The sequence below is a fragment of the Peromyscus leucopus genome, chromosome 19, assembly GCF_004664715.2.
Source record: "Peromyscus leucopus breed LL Stock chromosome 19, UCI_PerLeu_2.1, whole genome shotgun sequence".
In the NCBI taxonomy this organism is placed as follows: Eukaryota; Metazoa; Chordata; class Mammalia; order Rodentia; family Cricetidae; genus Peromyscus; species Peromyscus leucopus.
In genome coordinates, this window is record NC_051079.1 from 70,275,112 (window position 1) to 70,293,081 (window position 17,970).

Here is a 17,970-nt window from a genome sequence, read left to right on the forward strand (position 1 = left end):
TCTGAGACAGAAACAGGCTGCCAGAGATGGCAAGAGCCGTGAAGGATGGAAGAGGGGAGAAAAAAGAAGCAGATCAGATGCAGCAGGAGTGGATTTCAGAAGAAAGTGCACACTTCAGAAAAAAAGAGGTTTAAAAAAAAAACAATCCAGCTGGGCAGTAGTGGGGCATCCCTTAATCCCAGCATTCAGGAGGCAGAGCCAGGCAGATCTCTATGAGTTCGAGGCCAGCCAGGTCTACAGAATGAGATCCAGGACAGGCACCAAAAGTACACAGAGAAACCCTGTCTCGAAAAACCAAAAAGAAAAGAAACAATCTTGTTGTAGACGCAGCTCTCTCTCTCTCTTACGCTCATTCTCTCTCCTCTCTCTGTAGCATGCTCCCTCTCTCTCATACACACACAAGTTATTATCCAGATTATTTAGTATAACCACCTTTTGATTTACATACTGTCAAAGGAAATGGTGAAACTATTATTTGGTTATTGACATACTAAAATATTCAATTTTTTAAATCCCAAAATAGAATGAAAATTCTTCTGCACTTTTTAGTCAACTTTAATGATACTACAATCTATGCTTTGATTTTGTAATTTATTATCAACTGGTCAAATATGGTAGAAGTTACTGATTAATCTGTTATAAAATTCTAAGAAAAACGCATACAAAAATGTGTGTGTGCCCATATGTGCATTTGTGTAGGACTGTGTTTTTTTAGGTAACATGTTTGAGTATGCCTGTCTGTACTTAAGAGTCATTCCATTTCTAAATACATGCACTAGAAAGCAGAATTTGATATTCCTAAAGACTTAGGAAATATTATTACTGCCACATGAGAAAATAAGAAACATTACCTACAAAGCAGATTAACTCTTAATTAAAGATAAACAAGATTTAATGGTCATCAATAGCATTGACTGCAAGAATTGAATTCCATAAATTACTGATAATTTTCCCAGTTCTACAGTTCAGATGACAAGCCACACATCAAGACTATGTATCATTACCCTGAAGTTTACACAGACTCATTTTCATGAATTAGGAAAAAAAAAAACAAAAAACAAAAAACACCTTACTTAGAAAACCTTAACTGTACTTTTTGGTACTAAATACTTAAGTTAAAGGTTCGTATTTAAAATGAGATTTGAGGTTTTTGTTTTTTTAAGCCCCTCTAAAAATCAAATGATTAAACTTACCGTTATAACATGCGCAGTCTCTGAAGAACTTGTGGAATTCGAGGGTCCACCCATGTGCATCTTGCTGATATGAGTGTTTAAGCTACCTAAACTTTTAAAAATGCAGCTACATTCTGTACAGTTATAAGTAGGCCCATTTTTTACCTTAAAAAAAGGAAAAAGTCATTTTTCAAATCTTTAGGTAATAGATGAGCATATTTAAGTTATAGTAAAGAAAATTTGCCTCGAACTTGCTGATTCAGCTAGGAGGGCTGGCCTGCAAGCCCTCAGGATCTGCCTGTCTCCATCTCCACAGCACTGGGGTCACACGCGTGCGCCATCACGCCTGTCTTTTTCCCGGTGTGGATTCTGCAGACAGAACTCAAGTCCTCCGTCTGCAAAGTCAGCACTCTCAGCAGAGCTATCCTCAGTCCTAGCTCTGCTTTTATTAAGGGGGCTTCTGTTGGGTTTATTTTGGTTTTTATTGTCATTATTGAGACAAAACTAACTAGCCCAGACTGCCCTCAAATTCACAATCCTCCTGCCTCAGCCTCCTGAGTGTTGAGATTATATGTGTCAGTCATTTAATTTTTGTTACATTTTTTTAGCTCCCTAGGTAGTACTTAAGGTTTAACTCCATGAAAAAATTTAAAGATACATATTTGTTTTTAATGATAGTTTCTATTGTATAATAAAAAAGTATTTGTGTTAAAATATTCCTTTATATTCTGTAATTAAGCCATAACTAAGACACTATAACTAATAGACACACTGCTATTAAAACAAAGTTTAAGCCAGGCAGCGGTGGCACACACCTTTAATCCCAGCACTTGGAAGGCAGAGCCAGGCAGATCTCTGTAAATTGGAGGCCAGCCTGGTCTACAGAGTGAGATCCAGGGTAGGCACCAAAACTACACAGAGAAACCCTATCTCGAAAAAACAAAAAAAAACAAAAAGAAAAAGCAAAGTTTAACCTAGTTAACACAAATGTTTCCAGGAGATCTTCAATTAAGCCAAGTGCGATCATTTGAGCTGACCCACGCAGCAAGGCAATAATGTGCAGCTATGTCTGTAAAGAAGTGTGCCACGGGCCACGGGCCACGGGCCAGCTCCACGCTGTCTGGGGAAGACCAGCACTTTCTGCTGTACCCCTTGTCTCTCACCTCTTACACTTGACCGTGTCCATTGCTCAAATTGATGGTTATAGTCGACAGGTCACATCTACGAAAGTATTATCATTCTTAAATACTTAGTAAGAAGACAAGATGGATGTTGTATTTCTCCCACATATAATAAATAAACCAAAAGAGCCTGTTACGGTGGCACACATGATCCCAACACTCAGGAAGCTGACGCTGAAGGACTGCTATGAATGCCAGGTCAGCCTAACTACATGCTGAGTACCACACCAGCGGAAGCCTCAGAGCAAGACCTGTCAACAACAACAAAACAGTATGTTCCCATCACGGTATTTCTGCTAAAATAGGTTACTGTACATAAGCTCAGTCTGCACTTTTCAAAACTGTAGCATACTTTCTCAGGCTAGGCAGGAACTCACTCTGAGATAGTGTGCAGAGCCCAACCACCACGCTCACCTCTGAGTGGACCCTCTGCACGTGGGACTGCAGGTTCCCCTTCTGAGAAAAGGCGGCAGGACAAAAGGCACAGGCGTGCGGCTTTTCTCCTGTGTGCTTGATCATGTGGGTCTGCAAGGCCCCCTTCTGGTTAAAAGCTTTTCCACACTCACTGCATTTAAACGGCCTTTCACCTAGCCAGAGAGAAAAAGAATCAATGTGAGCATTTTAGGAGGACAGAAATACACAAGGCATATAAACTCAAGGCTCCAACCTATCCCTCCAGCCAAAACATCTCCCAGGGATTCCAAACTCATATACAGGTTCTCTTTAAACTTCAAGCTGTCTTGGACAAACCTCCCCATGTCCCAAGCAAATCGCACGCAGTTCTCGCAGAGCCCGTCTTCCATGGCCTTCTCTCAGCCTACCCTACTCCCTGGGCAGCCCTGCTCACTGTCCAAACTACTGCCTCCAGAAGGGCACAGCCCCATCCTTCCTCCTGACCCCTGAGCAGCCCTGCGGCTTCCACCGGGCCGTCTGGGCTGCCCTCAACAGAGGGGCTCTTTCTGAATGACAGCACAGCAAACTTGCTTTGCTCAATGCCTCCAGAGCTTCTCAGTCCCACTCAGCCGCTGCTCTCCACTGAACCTTCTGTTCCCTCACACTGAAGGTCTGTCACCTAGGCCTGCCCATCCTCCCTGAGAACCCACATAGCTTGCTCCCTCATGGTTCTTCTGCCCATGCTACAGTATCACAAGAAGGACTTTTCAACCAATTCTAGTTGATTTCAAAATCCCCCATGTCTGTCCTGTAATCCTTGCTCCTCATTTTTGCTTAACTCCCTCCATATGACCTGTAATCAGTAACTTTTGACAGTCCACTTATTGTTCAACTTCTCTTACAATACATGCTCCAAGAAAGAAAGGTTTTTAACTGTCCTGTTCATGACTCTTAACTTTAGCATGTCACATGCACTATCATTCTATAGGTAGTCATTCACTGATAAATGACTGAAAAGAGAAAATTATGTAGTTAAAATCTAACTACAAACTAGTTCAATGTCTTAAGAATTCCATTCCCTGGGAAATATTTGAGCAGATAGATTCCGTACTTCTCTGAACCGACCTCAGAGTTAAGAAAATTAGTGAAATGGAGATGGGAGTGATCTTAGAGAAGAGGTACCATTGGGGAGGGACACACAGCTAGGATGCTCAACAAGAACCGTGGGTCCTAGGCATGGGGTGTCCTTACCAGAGGCATCCTTTCTGTTCTAGTGGTATTAGCTGAGATGCACCTCGCCTTTCCTGGATGGGGTTCATAGAACTGAAGCAGTAGCTCATGAAGATCACCACATCACATCATCACGTCACATGAGGCACATCCACTCAAAGACCAAGCGGAGAACACATGAGCCTTCTACTTAGGAGCATGTTTGTTAGCCTACCTGCTCTCGAGCCTTGCAAGCTAGTAAGAAGATGCTGAGGACTTCCCCAGCATTCCATGCACTCAAGAGGCCAGCCATGATGACTAAGTGTGATGAAAAGCTCAATGCCAAGAAGAGGGCATATGGTCAATTCCCAAAATCACATGAAAGTGTCTAACAGCATTGTGCCTAGGGAATGCACTACTCTGATGTATGCATTTATGGATGTGCAGAAAAAAAAATCTCAAGGAGCAGACATCAAACTGTTAATAGTATAAAAGGCCTAAGAAAGCAGCATTAAGTACTGTTTTCTTTGTATGTTCTTACTTTAAGAGATGTAACCCCTTCAAGCTATTTTTTCATTAAAGGAAGATAAGCTAGAACTCAACTCTCTAAAACACAATGTTTTATCACATTTTTCCTTTTGATACAGGGTTTCATGTATCCCAGACTGGCCTCAAACTTACTATAGTTAATGATGACTTAAACTTGACTCTTTTTGAGACAAGGTCTCATCATCTATCCTTTCTGGTCTAGAATTCCCTATGTAGACCAAGCTAGCCTTGAACTCACCCAGCTCCCCTGCTTCTGCCTCCAGAATGTTGGTATCAAAGGTGTGCATTACTATGCCTGGCTGACCTTGAACTTTTGATCCTCCTGCCTCCACCTCCCAAATGCTAGGATGACAAGCATATACCACATCTAGTTTGTGTAGTACCAGGAACGGAACCCAGGACTTTATGCATGGTGGACAAGTACTCAACCACCTCAACCATGTCCCTATGCCAACATTCTAAAGACAGCACTTTTTTCTTCCCTTGATTTAGGGAATATAGAACGATGCTCTGAAAATATCAACTTTATACTGGCATATAAGTGAGCTAAGAAATTATCTGAGTGATTCTGAAATACAGTATATGAGACATTTCATTAGGACACACAAAAAATGGAAAGAGCAGCACAGCACAGTCAGAACTGGTCAAAGCAGCCAGCCAAACAGCTCTGAGTCCACGCTGTTCTGTCGCTGTGAATCAAACAATCCGGAGCATGGGTCGTTACCGTCTTCATTTTAATAGATACACGTTTGTCATTTCCTTCATCCTTCTCTAGAGAACACATGCACTACTCACAAGAGCATAAACTGTCTTACACAAAATGGCAAAGACTATTCAGTTGTGAATACTGTATTTATTTCAAATACTCAAGCAAGCCTAACAAGCAAGCAAGGTAATACATGGAGAAACACGGGTTTTGTGATTTTAATGCTGTCTAGTTGGTTAGTTGATTGGTTTTGTGAAGCAGAGTCTCAAACTGTAGACCAGGCTGGCCTGGAACTCCTATGTAGCTAAGGTGTCCCCAAAGCCCTACCTTCCTACCTCAGCCTCCCGAGTGCTAGGATTACAGGTCTGTCCTGTCATGCCCAGCTGCCTGAGCATTTTGTAGCCGGCTTCATTAAAGCCGAATTGTCACCCACAGATCCTGTGCTGCCTCTGCTTCTGTGGATCTAACTAGCCCAGGTGCCACGCAAGTAACAACCATAATGTCAACTCCAACTGACTGGAGCTCACTGGACCCAAACACTTGTCTGCATTTTTTCATTTATAATCTAGAACAACTACTGACATTAGCTCCCTGCACCGAGGTTGTACAGTGGACTCCAGAGAAGCTAGGGTTAAACTCCAAGTTGAATTAACAGTAAGCACACTTTCTTTCCTTCAAGTCACATGATAAACCACGGGAAAGCATATGTTTCTCATACCTGTGTGTATCCTTATGTGTCGCGTTAACTGACTGGGCTTTTGAAATGTCTTTCCACAGTGTGGGCACGAGTATGTGAAGCTGCTCCTGTCAACGTTCCGATTGTAAGATCTTGTACCTGATGCCCTAGTACGACATATGGGGAAAACGTTGAGTCATCCTTACATTACAGTTCCTAAGTGAACTACTACCACAGAGGTCAGCTGGGTGGTCATCAGAACATGCTTTAATGATAATCAGACATTTATCTGTCCAACATACAAACACAAAAGCACACATGTATGAGTCCTGTGAAAAGGGAAGCTTCGTTTGTTCCAGCCCTCACACTGACTGGGAAGCAAATGGGAAGGTATCTTTTAAAGCATGTTTTGCTGGTTCAGTCAGCATAGAGGCCCATGCAGACAGGAGTTCTCCACCAACAAGTCCATGCTCTCCCACAGCTCTCTGTGATCGGCAGTACCTTCCACCACACAGCTAGACAATTGACTCTTGACTTGACCTCCCTGGACACTGGCTGGCCAACAGCAACAGCCAAACATCAAAAAGAACCCTGTGCCCCTTCCTCAGCCTCGGCGCAGTTACGTCGTGACCTGCCACCAGGTGCCTTTCCACTGTCAGCTCTGCGACAGGCGTACCCCTTAAAAGTACCTGTCCGTCAGTGCCCTCTCTTGTTCCTCTTGTTTCCTGTCTGTCTGTCTGTCTGCCTCTCTCATGTTCCCACTCGAAGATGGCCTTCCACTCTTTCACTCTCTCTCCCCTCTCCCCTCTCCCCTCTCCCTCTCCCCTCTCCCAATAAATCTCTGGCACTAACAAAAAAAGAAGAAAGAACCCTATGCCATGTCAACCTGTTCCTTTCCATGTCGAGAACTGGAAACTCCTTAGGTTCAAATCTTAAGACCTCACATGGATTCTCCAAATCCATCTTCAAAAGCTGCTTGTTTTACTCTCAGCATGCCACCTACCAGCCACCAACACTGCAGGAGAGCACGGCCTACCCACAGAACAGAGAGCCTCCTGGCAGCCTGCTGCCGGCCTGCTAAGGCTGTCCATGAGAAAAGCAACCACCCATACATTTCCAGTCAGCTCCTGAACCCAGTGTGTGTAGAAAGCATGTCTTCTATATACATGTATACAGACTCACATGTAGAGAGAGAATGAGAACACTCCCGGTGATTCTGCTGCTACTCCCCTACTGCTTAGATTACACACATGCACCATCACACATGCTAGAGTGATAGGGACTAAACCCAGAACTTTGTGCATGGCAGGCAAGCACTCAACCAACTGAGATATATTCCCAACCCACACTGTATTTTTAAAGTAAAAACCACTGAAATAGCAATGCATGCCTATAACCTAGCACTCAGGATATGGAAGTAAGAGGATGGTAAGTTTAAGGTCAGCCTGGACTATGCAGCAAAATCCTGTCTCAAAAAACAAAAACAAATCAGACACTAAAGTAATGGGGATATTAGTCAACAATAGGCAAAGTGAACATGAAAGACAGAAGGCAGGAACCACCTTCTCGAGTCCCCTGTCTAAAGTGCACCCTAGGAGTATATTACATGCTGCCCAGTGTTTATAGACTCCATAAACTTTCTGAGTTAACTGGTATAAGACTTCTTGTTAAAAATAAGACATTTCCTAACCACTGGACCTTGGCGTGGTGGCAGACTAGATTGATAACAGAACTGCTGAACAACTGCTGACACTGTCCTTTAAAGCAGTCTGTCAGAATCAGCTTGGTGGCCAGCACAGAGGCATATACCTGTTATCCTAGTACTCGGGATCTCCATGAGCAGGAGGTCAACATGGGCTACAGAGAGAGACCCTATCTTTAAAACAAACAAAAACCCACATACACAACCAAAAACAACAGAAGACACCAGAAGTCAGCTCAGTGAAAGTGACAGCTGATGGCCACCAGCAGGAAAGGGAAACCCGGCAGCCAGGACAACCTCCTTTACTGCTTTGTTATTAAAAAACAAACATTCCTCCCCACCCCAAGGCTCAGGGACCACTGGAGAAGAAGGAGCATAAAGAATTGAGAGCCGGGGCTGGAGAGATGGCTCAGAGGTTAAGAGCACTGACTGCTCTTCCAGAGGTCCTGAGTTCAATTCCCAGCAACCACATGGTGGCTCACAACCATCTGTAATGAGATCTGGCACCCTCTTCTGTATACATAATAAATAAATAAACCTTTAAAAAAAAAAAGAATTGAGAGCCAGAGGATAAGGAGGGGTGCTGTGAAGCAGCTTCCTAGACAACATGTGGCCACTGCACTCATGAGCTGTGCACAGCAGCTGTGCTTACCTGCACAGATCTGTACAATACTGGCCTATCAGCTTTCATGAGGCCTTGGCCATTGGCAGTTCATGGTTGCTTTTGCTTCAGGAGGTTAGCCACTTGTAAGCTGTCCATGATCCAGTAAATAATACCACAGTCATGCACATGCAAGCAAACCTAACTAAATTTGGTGACATTAAAAAAAAAAAAAAAACATGAAAATAGGAACAAGTGTAATTAATATCTTGAATGTAATTTGTTCCACTGAATTGTGAACCTGAAAATGGTTACAATTCCAAATATTATGTTCATTTAAAAAAATAAGGTGGAATGTAATCACCATACATTGTATGTGTACATGAAATTGAAGACAGCGATGTTCTAAAATAGAAAGTGGTGATGGTGTCATGGGCTATGAGGATGCTGGACTAAAGTCTAGCAAATTGTGCAAACAGGCAAATTATATACTAGGTGAATTATTTGTCAATAAAGATTTTATAAAACGTTAAAAAAAATAGGAATGAGAAGTGTTGGAAAGAATTGCAGAGAGGACGCAGGAAAGAAGGGGATGGGTGAATATGATCAAAAACATTATATACACGTATCAAGTTGTCAAAAATAAATTTAAAAAGTTTTTTAAAAAATAAAAAAGTAAAGAAACCACGTAAGTAAGAACAGGTAAAATTTAAGAACCTGCAAAACCTGTTAGGTGTGGCCAGGAGTATGTGTATGTACCCAAACACCCGTAAGGAAACTGGACTTGTACTCGAACATGTTAACAACAGTGTGACACCAGAACAAATCAGCTGTGTGCTCACATCTGCTGCTTTTCTTCCTACACCACCAAATCCTTGAGTCAACCACAGCAAAGCAGGCCAGTTTTCTGTATCCCCCAGGGTTTTGACTGTGCTAGTCTGGGAATGACCCATACCTAACTTTACAGTGAGTCTTCATGTGCTCCTTCAGCTCGGGCGTCGTCTCGAACTCCTCCTTACAGGCCTTGCAGGTGTGGGCTCGGTTGTTTGCCAGCTCCTGCCGGTGCTCCTCCATGTGTATGGCCAGCTGGCTGTGCAGCGTGAACTCATCCCCACACTCAGAGCAAATGAGGTTCTGGAAAAGGAACATTTCCAAGCCACCGCTCCTTAAAAGAACTGGTGCCACTGTGAACATCAGTCCACAATGATACCTTCCTCTGGAATAATATCACCCTCGCCTCTCAAAAATGCATCATTGTGTCCAAAGTGGAATGTATAACAATCATTTCTACCAGTAAAGGATAAAAAACAAAAACCACGATTTTCAAACAAACTGAACTCTACATCAAAAAGCTACTGGGCACTTGGCAACTGGTTCATGTGTTCCATGAACACTTCAGAGAAAACAGAAGGACTTCAACACAAGGTCAGAAAAGACTTCTAGGTGAGATTATAATCTACGGAACACCATAAAACAATGGCAGGTGACACATCTGTCAATGGAAATGCCTCACTGTCCACTGAGTTTTGACTACAGGCCAAGTAATCCACATGGGCAGCTAGACTGCTAAGTAGGGAACACAGAGGACTTACCCTGTGCCCAAACCAAAGCCATCAAAAACCCTCCAGTCTTAAGGACTTGAACAGCTTATATCTAAGTATATTTTAACAATCATCTCACCTGCTTAATGAGGGTTTTTTGCTTTGGTTTGGGTTTTTGGTTTTTGTTAGACAGGGTTTCGTACTGTAGCTCTGGCTGGCCTGGAACTCACTACGTAGGGCAAGCTAGCCTCAAACTCATGAGATCTGCCTGCCTCTATCTCCCGAATGGTAAGATTAAAGGTGTGCGACACAACAACCAGCTTAATGAGGCTCTGTGAAGTAATGTGGCTGCTAGCAGGTTGTTATTCCAGTCCATTCCGACCGGACAGTGTGGGCTAGCCACTGTGGAGTAGGGTGATTTGACCACGGGGCTGTCTGTGACAACAACATGAGCCTGGTGTGCTCACTTCCACCCCCACAGAAGAAGAGGGCTAAGTGAAGAGAAATGACAGCGATGACAAAAGAGCATGGCAATGATAATTACTTCTACAGATGGCCAGTGCTGGATGAAGACAACTTCAATCCATGAACACATGTGCAGTTTCATGTACAGCACTGACTTATGTCATGACCCTAGTGAACTGTCCAAACATGAAAAGAGTACTCTACCCATGAGTATAAACTATTATTATCAGTTCCAAATCACAAAAGGTCATTTTTCTTTGTTGTGAAGCATGGTTTCATATAATCCCAGCTAGCAAAAAACTCACTATGTACCAAGAATGACCTTGAATTTCTGATCTTCCTTGATCTAGCTCCCCTGGGTAGGTGGCTAGGGTTACAGGCCTATGCCACAACACCCTCTTTATGTAGTACTGGGGGTTAACTCTGCCCGCTGAGTTTGATCCCCAGTCCTTCTATTTCTTTCCATCAGAATTCCTCTATTATTCTGTATATCAGTTTTGAATGCAAAGCTCGGTAAAATTAGGTTATTAACTGACTGTACTTATAGCTCTGCTATAGAAAAAGGTTAAGAATGAAGAGAATAAACTTAAGAAATCTAATAGTGATTTCAAATTGACATTATAATACAATGACTTAAGAATTAATAAACTACTAGATTGTTAGTAACTTGGAAAATAATGAAAATTTACTCTAGGGTACTGCCAAAAGGAAAAAAAATAACAATCCCAATCCATGAATGAGTTTGGCAGAGAAAATATTTATTTTTTATTAATAATTCTATCCCTTATCCAGGCTCAAAACTACAAGCCAGGAGCTGGAGAGACAGCTTGGTTGTGAAGAGCACTGGCCACTCTTCCAGAGGACCTGCATGTAAACACAGTTCCAGGAGAAGAGATGCCTCTTCTGACCTCCCCGGGTACCAAGAGTGCACACGGTGCACACCTGTAGACTCAGGCACACATACGTCCACATGAAAATAAGGAAATAAATACTTTGTAAACCACAACACAGAGCCGGACTCTGACACCCCCTCCCCACCTTGCTCCCTTGCTGCTCGGCTCACACCACCACCTTTTCTCTCCCTTGCTTGCTTGCTTGCTTGTTTGTTTGTTTGTTGAGACAAGGTGTGACTGTCCTGGAACCAGTTCTGTAGACCAAGCTGGCCTCGAACTCACAGAGCTCCTCCTGCCTCTGCTTCCCGAGTGCTGGGATTAAAGGAGTGCGCCACCACCATCCAGCTCTCTCCCTGTTTTACAGAATGGTCAAATGAGCACATCTGGGAAGCGATCTACATGGACATCATGCACACATCTCTCAGAATATGCCTGTGTGAAGACACTGGTTTCTATACAATTGGCTCAGGGAAGAACGGATGGTGAAGCACCAAAGTCAACACATGCCATCACTGTCTCTCTGCTACTGACCTGACCTTCCTCCTGTCTCAGTAGCCCAGAGACAACTGAGGAAGTCTCTGCATCCTCCACATCCTCGGTAGCATCAAGTCTCCTCTTACACTATCTTAGGTAATTATAATGCTCCTGAGTAGCCAATGGAGTACATGGAGGAAATTTCACACAGCACGTACTTGGCTGACGACATACCATCTCTGAAGAGCCAGAACACACAAGATTAAGACTGCTCTCCAGCCTCAGAGCTCCTGAAATGGAAGCCTTTCTTCAGCAGGCCTGAACACTGACTCATCTCTCCTCAGCCTCTCCAATCTCAATATGCTGCACTGTTTTGCCAAGCCCCAGCAGTCCAGGGGCCGATCTCTCCTAGTCTCTGTATGGACTCCAAAATGATGCTCAATGCATCAAGTACTCCAAATTCACCCCAAAGAACCCGCCTCCTCCATTACATAAACAGGACCCACCCGAAATCACAACAATCAACAAGTGTGTGCAGCCTCCCTGTGAACTGCTAGGTCTGCCAGTATTGGGGGATGCATCTGCTACTCCCCAAACATCCAACAGCACCCTGTAAGGGAGATGACTACACTCAATAAGGAACATTAACTTTAATAATTATGTGAAGTGTAAGGAAATATTCTTTTTGTTTGTTTGTTTGTTTTTGTTTTTTGAGACAAGGTTTCTCTGTGTAGCTTTGCACCTTCCCTGGAACTCACTCTGTAGACCAGGCTGGCCTTGAACTCACAGAGATCCGCCTGCCTCTGCCTCCCAAGTGCTGGGGTTAAAGGTGTGCGCCACCACCGCCTGGCCAGAAATATTCTTAATATTTAGAAACTACAGTTATTTTTCTTCCCTAGTTTGAATAACTTGATAGAATACTGATCTCAAGGGATTTGAGACTATTAATTTCAGCAGAGCAGTAAGGGAAATAGTTTACAATGCTCTAAAAATGCCTCTATCAGGGGTCACTTATGCTTCCTAAGTACATATATCAAAATGTGTTTTTATGTTATTTTCAAATCAATTTATAAACGAGCGCAGGTTTCAAGAGTGACTTTTGAAAATCATATTACTGACGTTTATTTTATCACTGTGAGTGTTTGGTCTGCACGTATGTACCGCATGCACGCAGCACTCAAAGAGGCCAGAAGAGGGCATGAGATTTTCTGGAACTGAAGTTATGGGCAGTTGTGAGCTACCAAGTGGGTGCTAGGAAGCAAACCCAGGTCCTCCCCCAGAGCAGCCTGTGCTCCCAACACTGAGCACTTTCTACGGCTGCACCCCTTGTCACTTGGAGCACCATCCCCACCTCTGGTGACCCCTGACAACAGAACAAGGGCCCAGCAAATGGAGCCAGTAGCAAACAACTGCAAGCTCCTCCTGAAACCCACCCAGAAAAGAACTTGAACCAAGTTTGTAAAAGAACAAATACAATGAAAGCAAGGTTTTGGAAACATGGTGTAAAAATCCAAAGCCTTTTAGAGTGATGAATGACTGTACATCCCTCTTTCTAGTCACAGAGAAAAGCAAATAAACGTTAAGTTGTGTGAAGGAGAGCAGCAGAGGGAACAGAAGACTGTTGTGGGTCCTGCAGAGGCTGGGGAGATGACATACGGTCACCAGGCTAGGTATGCGGACTCCAGCAGTGCAGCCCGGGTGTGACACTGCACCCCTGCAGCCCAGCACTCCTCTACAAGTCGAGGTAGGAGGAAGTGTTAGGCCATCCTTGACTACACAGGGATTTCCAGGTCAGCCTGGGAGGCATCAGACCGTATCAAAACAAACAAAAACAGGGTAAGTGTGCCCATGGGAAAGCATGTCCATTCTTTACTGTGACCCTGGGAATGGGCCCTGCCAGAACACAGAGTAAAGCAGAACTTCAAAGACCTTCACCCAATGATCTTACCCTCCAAATTATTACCATGCCTGCATTTCACCTCACAGCCTCGACTCCACAGCTCATCACAGACTCTCTTACCGTCGTCACCCCTGGGCTCAGCCCCTTGTTTTCCCACAGCACGTACGTACTCAGCCCCGACCTCAAAGACCACAGCCGTGTCTGTGCTGAGCGGCACAGGTGAACGTACACGCCGTGAGGCTGCACAATCACTGGTTCTGAGCAGTGTGGACAACCTGTGAACTTGCCCCCACCTGCACTCCGTTCCCATTTCCAAAACAGGGTTCCCACGTGCCTAGGGCTTAACAGGATCAAATCCACTTCCACATTTGAGAAGAAATCACTATTATGCCAAGACCTTGGGGGACAGGCCTATAATCCCAACTACTTGGAAGGTTGAAGACGAAAGGCCGTATGTTCAAGGCCTGCATGGACTATAGAGTGAATTCAAGGCCAGTCTGGAAAACTTTAAAAATTAATTAATTAATTTAAAAAAAAATGTACACGTTGGGGTACAGCTCAGTGACAGAGCATTTGCTTGGCAGGTTCAATACTCGCTGCTGGGGAAAAAAAAAAGGCCAATACAAATGGTATGTCTTTTTTTTTTTTGTTTTGTTTTTTTTTTTTTTTTTTCGAGACAGGGTTTCTCTATGTAGCTTTGCGCCTTTCCTGGATCTCACTCTGTAGCCCAGGCTGGCCTCAAACTCACAGAGATCCGCCTGGCTCTGCCTCCCAGTGCTGGGATTAAAGGTGTGCGCCACTGGGAGTAGCACTGCCTCTAGTGCAGAGCGGCCTCTCCTCTGCCACTGAGTATCATCACCATGGCAAGCCACTGTCTGGACACTTCCGTCACTTTACAGAAGCGATGCTCGATGGACAATGGCAGCGCACACCTTTAATCCCAGCACTCAAGAGGCAGAGGCAGGCGGATCTCTGTGAGTTCCAGAGAGCTAGTTCCAGGACAGCTAGGGCTACACTACACAAATAAACCCCGTCTCGAAAAACCAAAAAAAAAAAAAGAAGAAGAAGAAGCTACCCTCCAACGGCATAGCTTCTACTCCAGGACTTGCTCCATCACAATCATCCAGACAAATGACATCAGCTTGGGAAGACTACTCCAAGAAAGACAAGCCTTGAAGAATCTACATGATTCTGCTCATTTCTCAAACAGGTCAGAGTGAGAAGCACCACCACCCCACCCCCGCCCTGAATTTTAAAAAAATTAATTTCTTTAATTCATGGCCTATTGGTCCTCGCGTGAGACTCTGCAATTGGTACAAATCACAATCATACATTTGCATGCCACAGCCCCTCCTGGTGGTATAATCAGGCTTTTCAGATTACTATTCAAGTCACCCAGAAGACACTCTACTATGCTGCCCCTCTACACTGGAACATTATGTCAGAGAGTCTCCTGAATGGTCTTTCTTGCTTACTTGTGATCTTTATCATGGGTAGAGTGGACTGAGCTAGGAACAGAGGTAGCTGACGTGGTAACAGGCAAATGCTCTAGAACTGAGGTTTCAGAAGTAAAGAAGCTTTTAAAGTCAGCCCTGTGTAAAGTCAGGCTAACGATTAATGCATTTAACAATCAGTAACAAATACATGTTAAACACTTACCTCTTCCTTTTCATGGAGCATAATATGTGCTTTGAGACTGGCCACTCGGGAGAAACGCTTGTTGCACACAGGACAGACAGGATCTTCTGCATTATGTGTACACTTATGAAGTGTCAGGTTGAACTCAACATTAAATGTTTGGGGACACTGGTCACATCGGTGTGGCTATTTGACAGAAAAAAAGAAACTGAGTTACGATCTTTCTAAAGATGTCATTAAAATAGTAAGTACCAGGTGTGGTGGTGCACACCTTTAATCCCAGCACTCGGGAGGCAGAGCCAGGCAGAACTCTGTGAGTTCGAGGCCAGCCTGGTCTACAGAGTGAGTTCCAGGAAAGGTGCAAAGCTAAACAAAGAAACCCTGTCTCAAAAAACAAAAATAAATAAATAAATAAGGTGGAATGTAATCACCATACATTGTATGTATGCATGAAATTGAAGACAGCGATGTTCTAAAATAGAAAGTGGTGATGGTGTCATGGGCTATGAGGATGCTGGACTAAAGTCTAGCAAATTGTGCAAACAGGCAAACTGTATACTAGGTGAATTATTTGTCAATAAAGATTTTATAGAACATTAAAAAAAATACTGACTTTCTTTTTTCTTAATGGTAGGGAACATTATATTATCCAGTCTCAAACTCTCAATCCTCCTGCCTTCACCTCCCAAGTGTTGGGATAAGCATGTGCCACAATACCTAACTCCAAAACTATTTCTAATGTGAAATACTGAAAACAAATCTATTGGGTTGTAGTCCCCTGTGAGATGTGAGAAAGTTCAACCCATTAGATTAGGTTTTCCTTCCATTTCTGACAAACTCACTCACTGTAAACAAAATCACTTCTAGAAAAATTAGGAAATGTAAGTTTTCCTCTAGATTTCCACAGTTGCTTCCCTCAGTGCAAAGTTTCCTCGACGTGGGCAACATTCTCTTCCATGTGAAAAGAAAGGCTGGTGTTTCTCTGCAGCCCTTCAGACTGGGGCTTGGGAAACACAGGCCATGTCTTCCACCAGCTCCAGGTGACAGCAGCATGTGAAGTGAAACCTGAGCTATTCACTACTCCATCTCCAGAGAGACCAGCTGCCGCTCTCTGAGCGAAGGAACATCAGCCACCCCTCTCCACTGTACTCTAAGCTGCTTTCCATCTAGCCCATTATGTCACAGCTGGAGGATTAGCATAAAAGGGTTCAACTCTCTCTTTAGAAGAAGGAGCAGCTCAATGGTAGAACCCATGCTAAACACACACAAGGCTCTGCATATAATCCTCACCTCCAGCCATCCCCCGAAGACAGTACTGACTCCTGTTAAACAAAAATCTAAAGCCTCAAGAATGCCATAAAGACAACTTGAAAGCAAAACGCCCTCTAAGGAAAACACATTTCAAAATAACCACCCTGAATACAGTTGTATAGGAAACAAAGTTACCCATAAATAATTTCAATATAGACATTCACTAGAGCACATTCTCAAAAGAATGCCAAAATGTTTACATACTGTGAAATGAGCTACAATTTTCCTCTCACATGTTGACTCTATACCACCTCCAAATTCAGAACCCTCATTCTGGAGTCCTTTTAGGAACACCCACCTTGTCGTTTTGCTCATGCTCCCTCATGTGACGCTGAAACTGTGACTCTTTTGGAAAAGACAGCAAACAGATTTCACATTTGTGGAAACTTGGCATCTGACAGTCATCATCAATGTCATCATCGTGCAACGCCAAAACGCCATCTATAAAATTTCATGAATACCAGGTGTTAGTCACATTACATAAATAAAACTAAATCATTTGTCTATTTCCAATTCTTTATATTGTTATTTTACATTTATAGATGTTTTGCCTGCATACATGTCTTGTGCACCACATGTATACTGTGCTCTCAGAGGCCAGAACAGGGTATTGGATCTCCTAGAACTTGAGTTATAGATGGTTGCAAACTGACATGTGGGTGCTGGGAATTGAACCCAGGTCCTTTAGAAGAACAGTAAGTGGGCTTAACCCCTGAGCCATCTCTCTAACCCCTCACTTAGCTATTATTAAAAACACAGGCAGGGCAGTGGTGGCGCATGCCTTTAATCTCAGCACTCGGGAGGCAGAGCCAGGTAGATCTCTGTGAGTTCGAGGCCAGCCTGGACTACCAAGTGAGTCCCAGGAAAGGCGCAGAGCTACACAGAGAAACCCTGTCTCGAAAAACCAAAAAAAAAAAAAAAAAAAAAAACCACAGGCAGGGTGGTGCTGGCACACGCCTTTAATCCCAGCACTCCGGAGGCAGAGACAGGTGGATCTCTGTGAGTTCGAGGCCAGCCTGGTCTACAGAGCGAGATCCAGGACAGGCTCCAAAGCTACAGAGAAACCCTGTCTCAAAAAACCAGATAGATAGATAGATAGATAGATAGATAGATAGATAGATAGATAGATGATAGATAGATAGATAGATAGATAGATAGATAGATAGATAGATAGATAGATAGATATTAGACAGATAAAATAAAACCAGATTTGTAGGAAACTTTTAGATAAAATTAGTAAGGCACTAAATTTGAAAAATGGACGTGTTTGAAATTAGAAATAAAAAATGTTGGGATGCCTAAGATATGGGACAAGAAAATTGAAAATACTTGGTAAGATTTCTAGAAACCTGAAACACACACACCACACACACACACATACTCCCATAAGAAGGTCCTTTGAATTTTGTCAATTTATCCAATACTGTTTCCCTTTACTACAACCCACGGAGGCATGTGAGACCTAACTCACACTATCTGCAGGCATAACACCAATGCAAGTAAAATAAAAAATAAATAAGTTACTTTTTCAAATACCACTCAGTAGGCTCAACTCCACA

At 43.4% G+C, this 17,970-nt stretch overlaps 1 protein-coding gene across 5 annotated transcripts in view; it reads right to left on the bottom strand.

Moving 5' to 3' along the window:
• Znf236 (zinc finger protein 236) overlaps positions 1 to 17,970 on the bottom strand; it is a 98,368-nt gene that overhangs the window by 73,954 nt on the left and 6,444 nt on the right. For 3 of the 5 annotated variants that reach the window (XM_037197224.1, XM_028873887.2, XM_037197225.1), the window contains exons 2-7: positions 16,710 to 16,852; positions 15,122 to 15,286; positions 9,145 to 9,323; positions 5,929 to 6,053; positions 2,768 to 2,940; positions 1,194 to 1,337 (exon numbers count right to left, since the gene is read on the bottom strand). In XM_037197224.1, coding sequence (XP_037053119.1) covers positions 1,194 to 1,337; positions 2,768 to 2,940; positions 5,929 to 6,053; positions 9,145 to 9,323; positions 15,122 to 15,286; positions 16,710 to 16,805 — 882 coding nt within the window. In that variant the 5' untranslated portion in view covers positions 16,806 to 16,852. Of the gene's footprint in view, positions 1 to 1,193; positions 1,338 to 2,767; positions 2,941 to 5,928; positions 6,054 to 9,144; positions 9,324 to 15,121; positions 15,287 to 16,709; positions 16,853 to 17,970 lie in introns of those variants that run through there. The other 2 variants (XM_028873888.2, XM_037197226.1) reach the window with 2 other exon arrangements.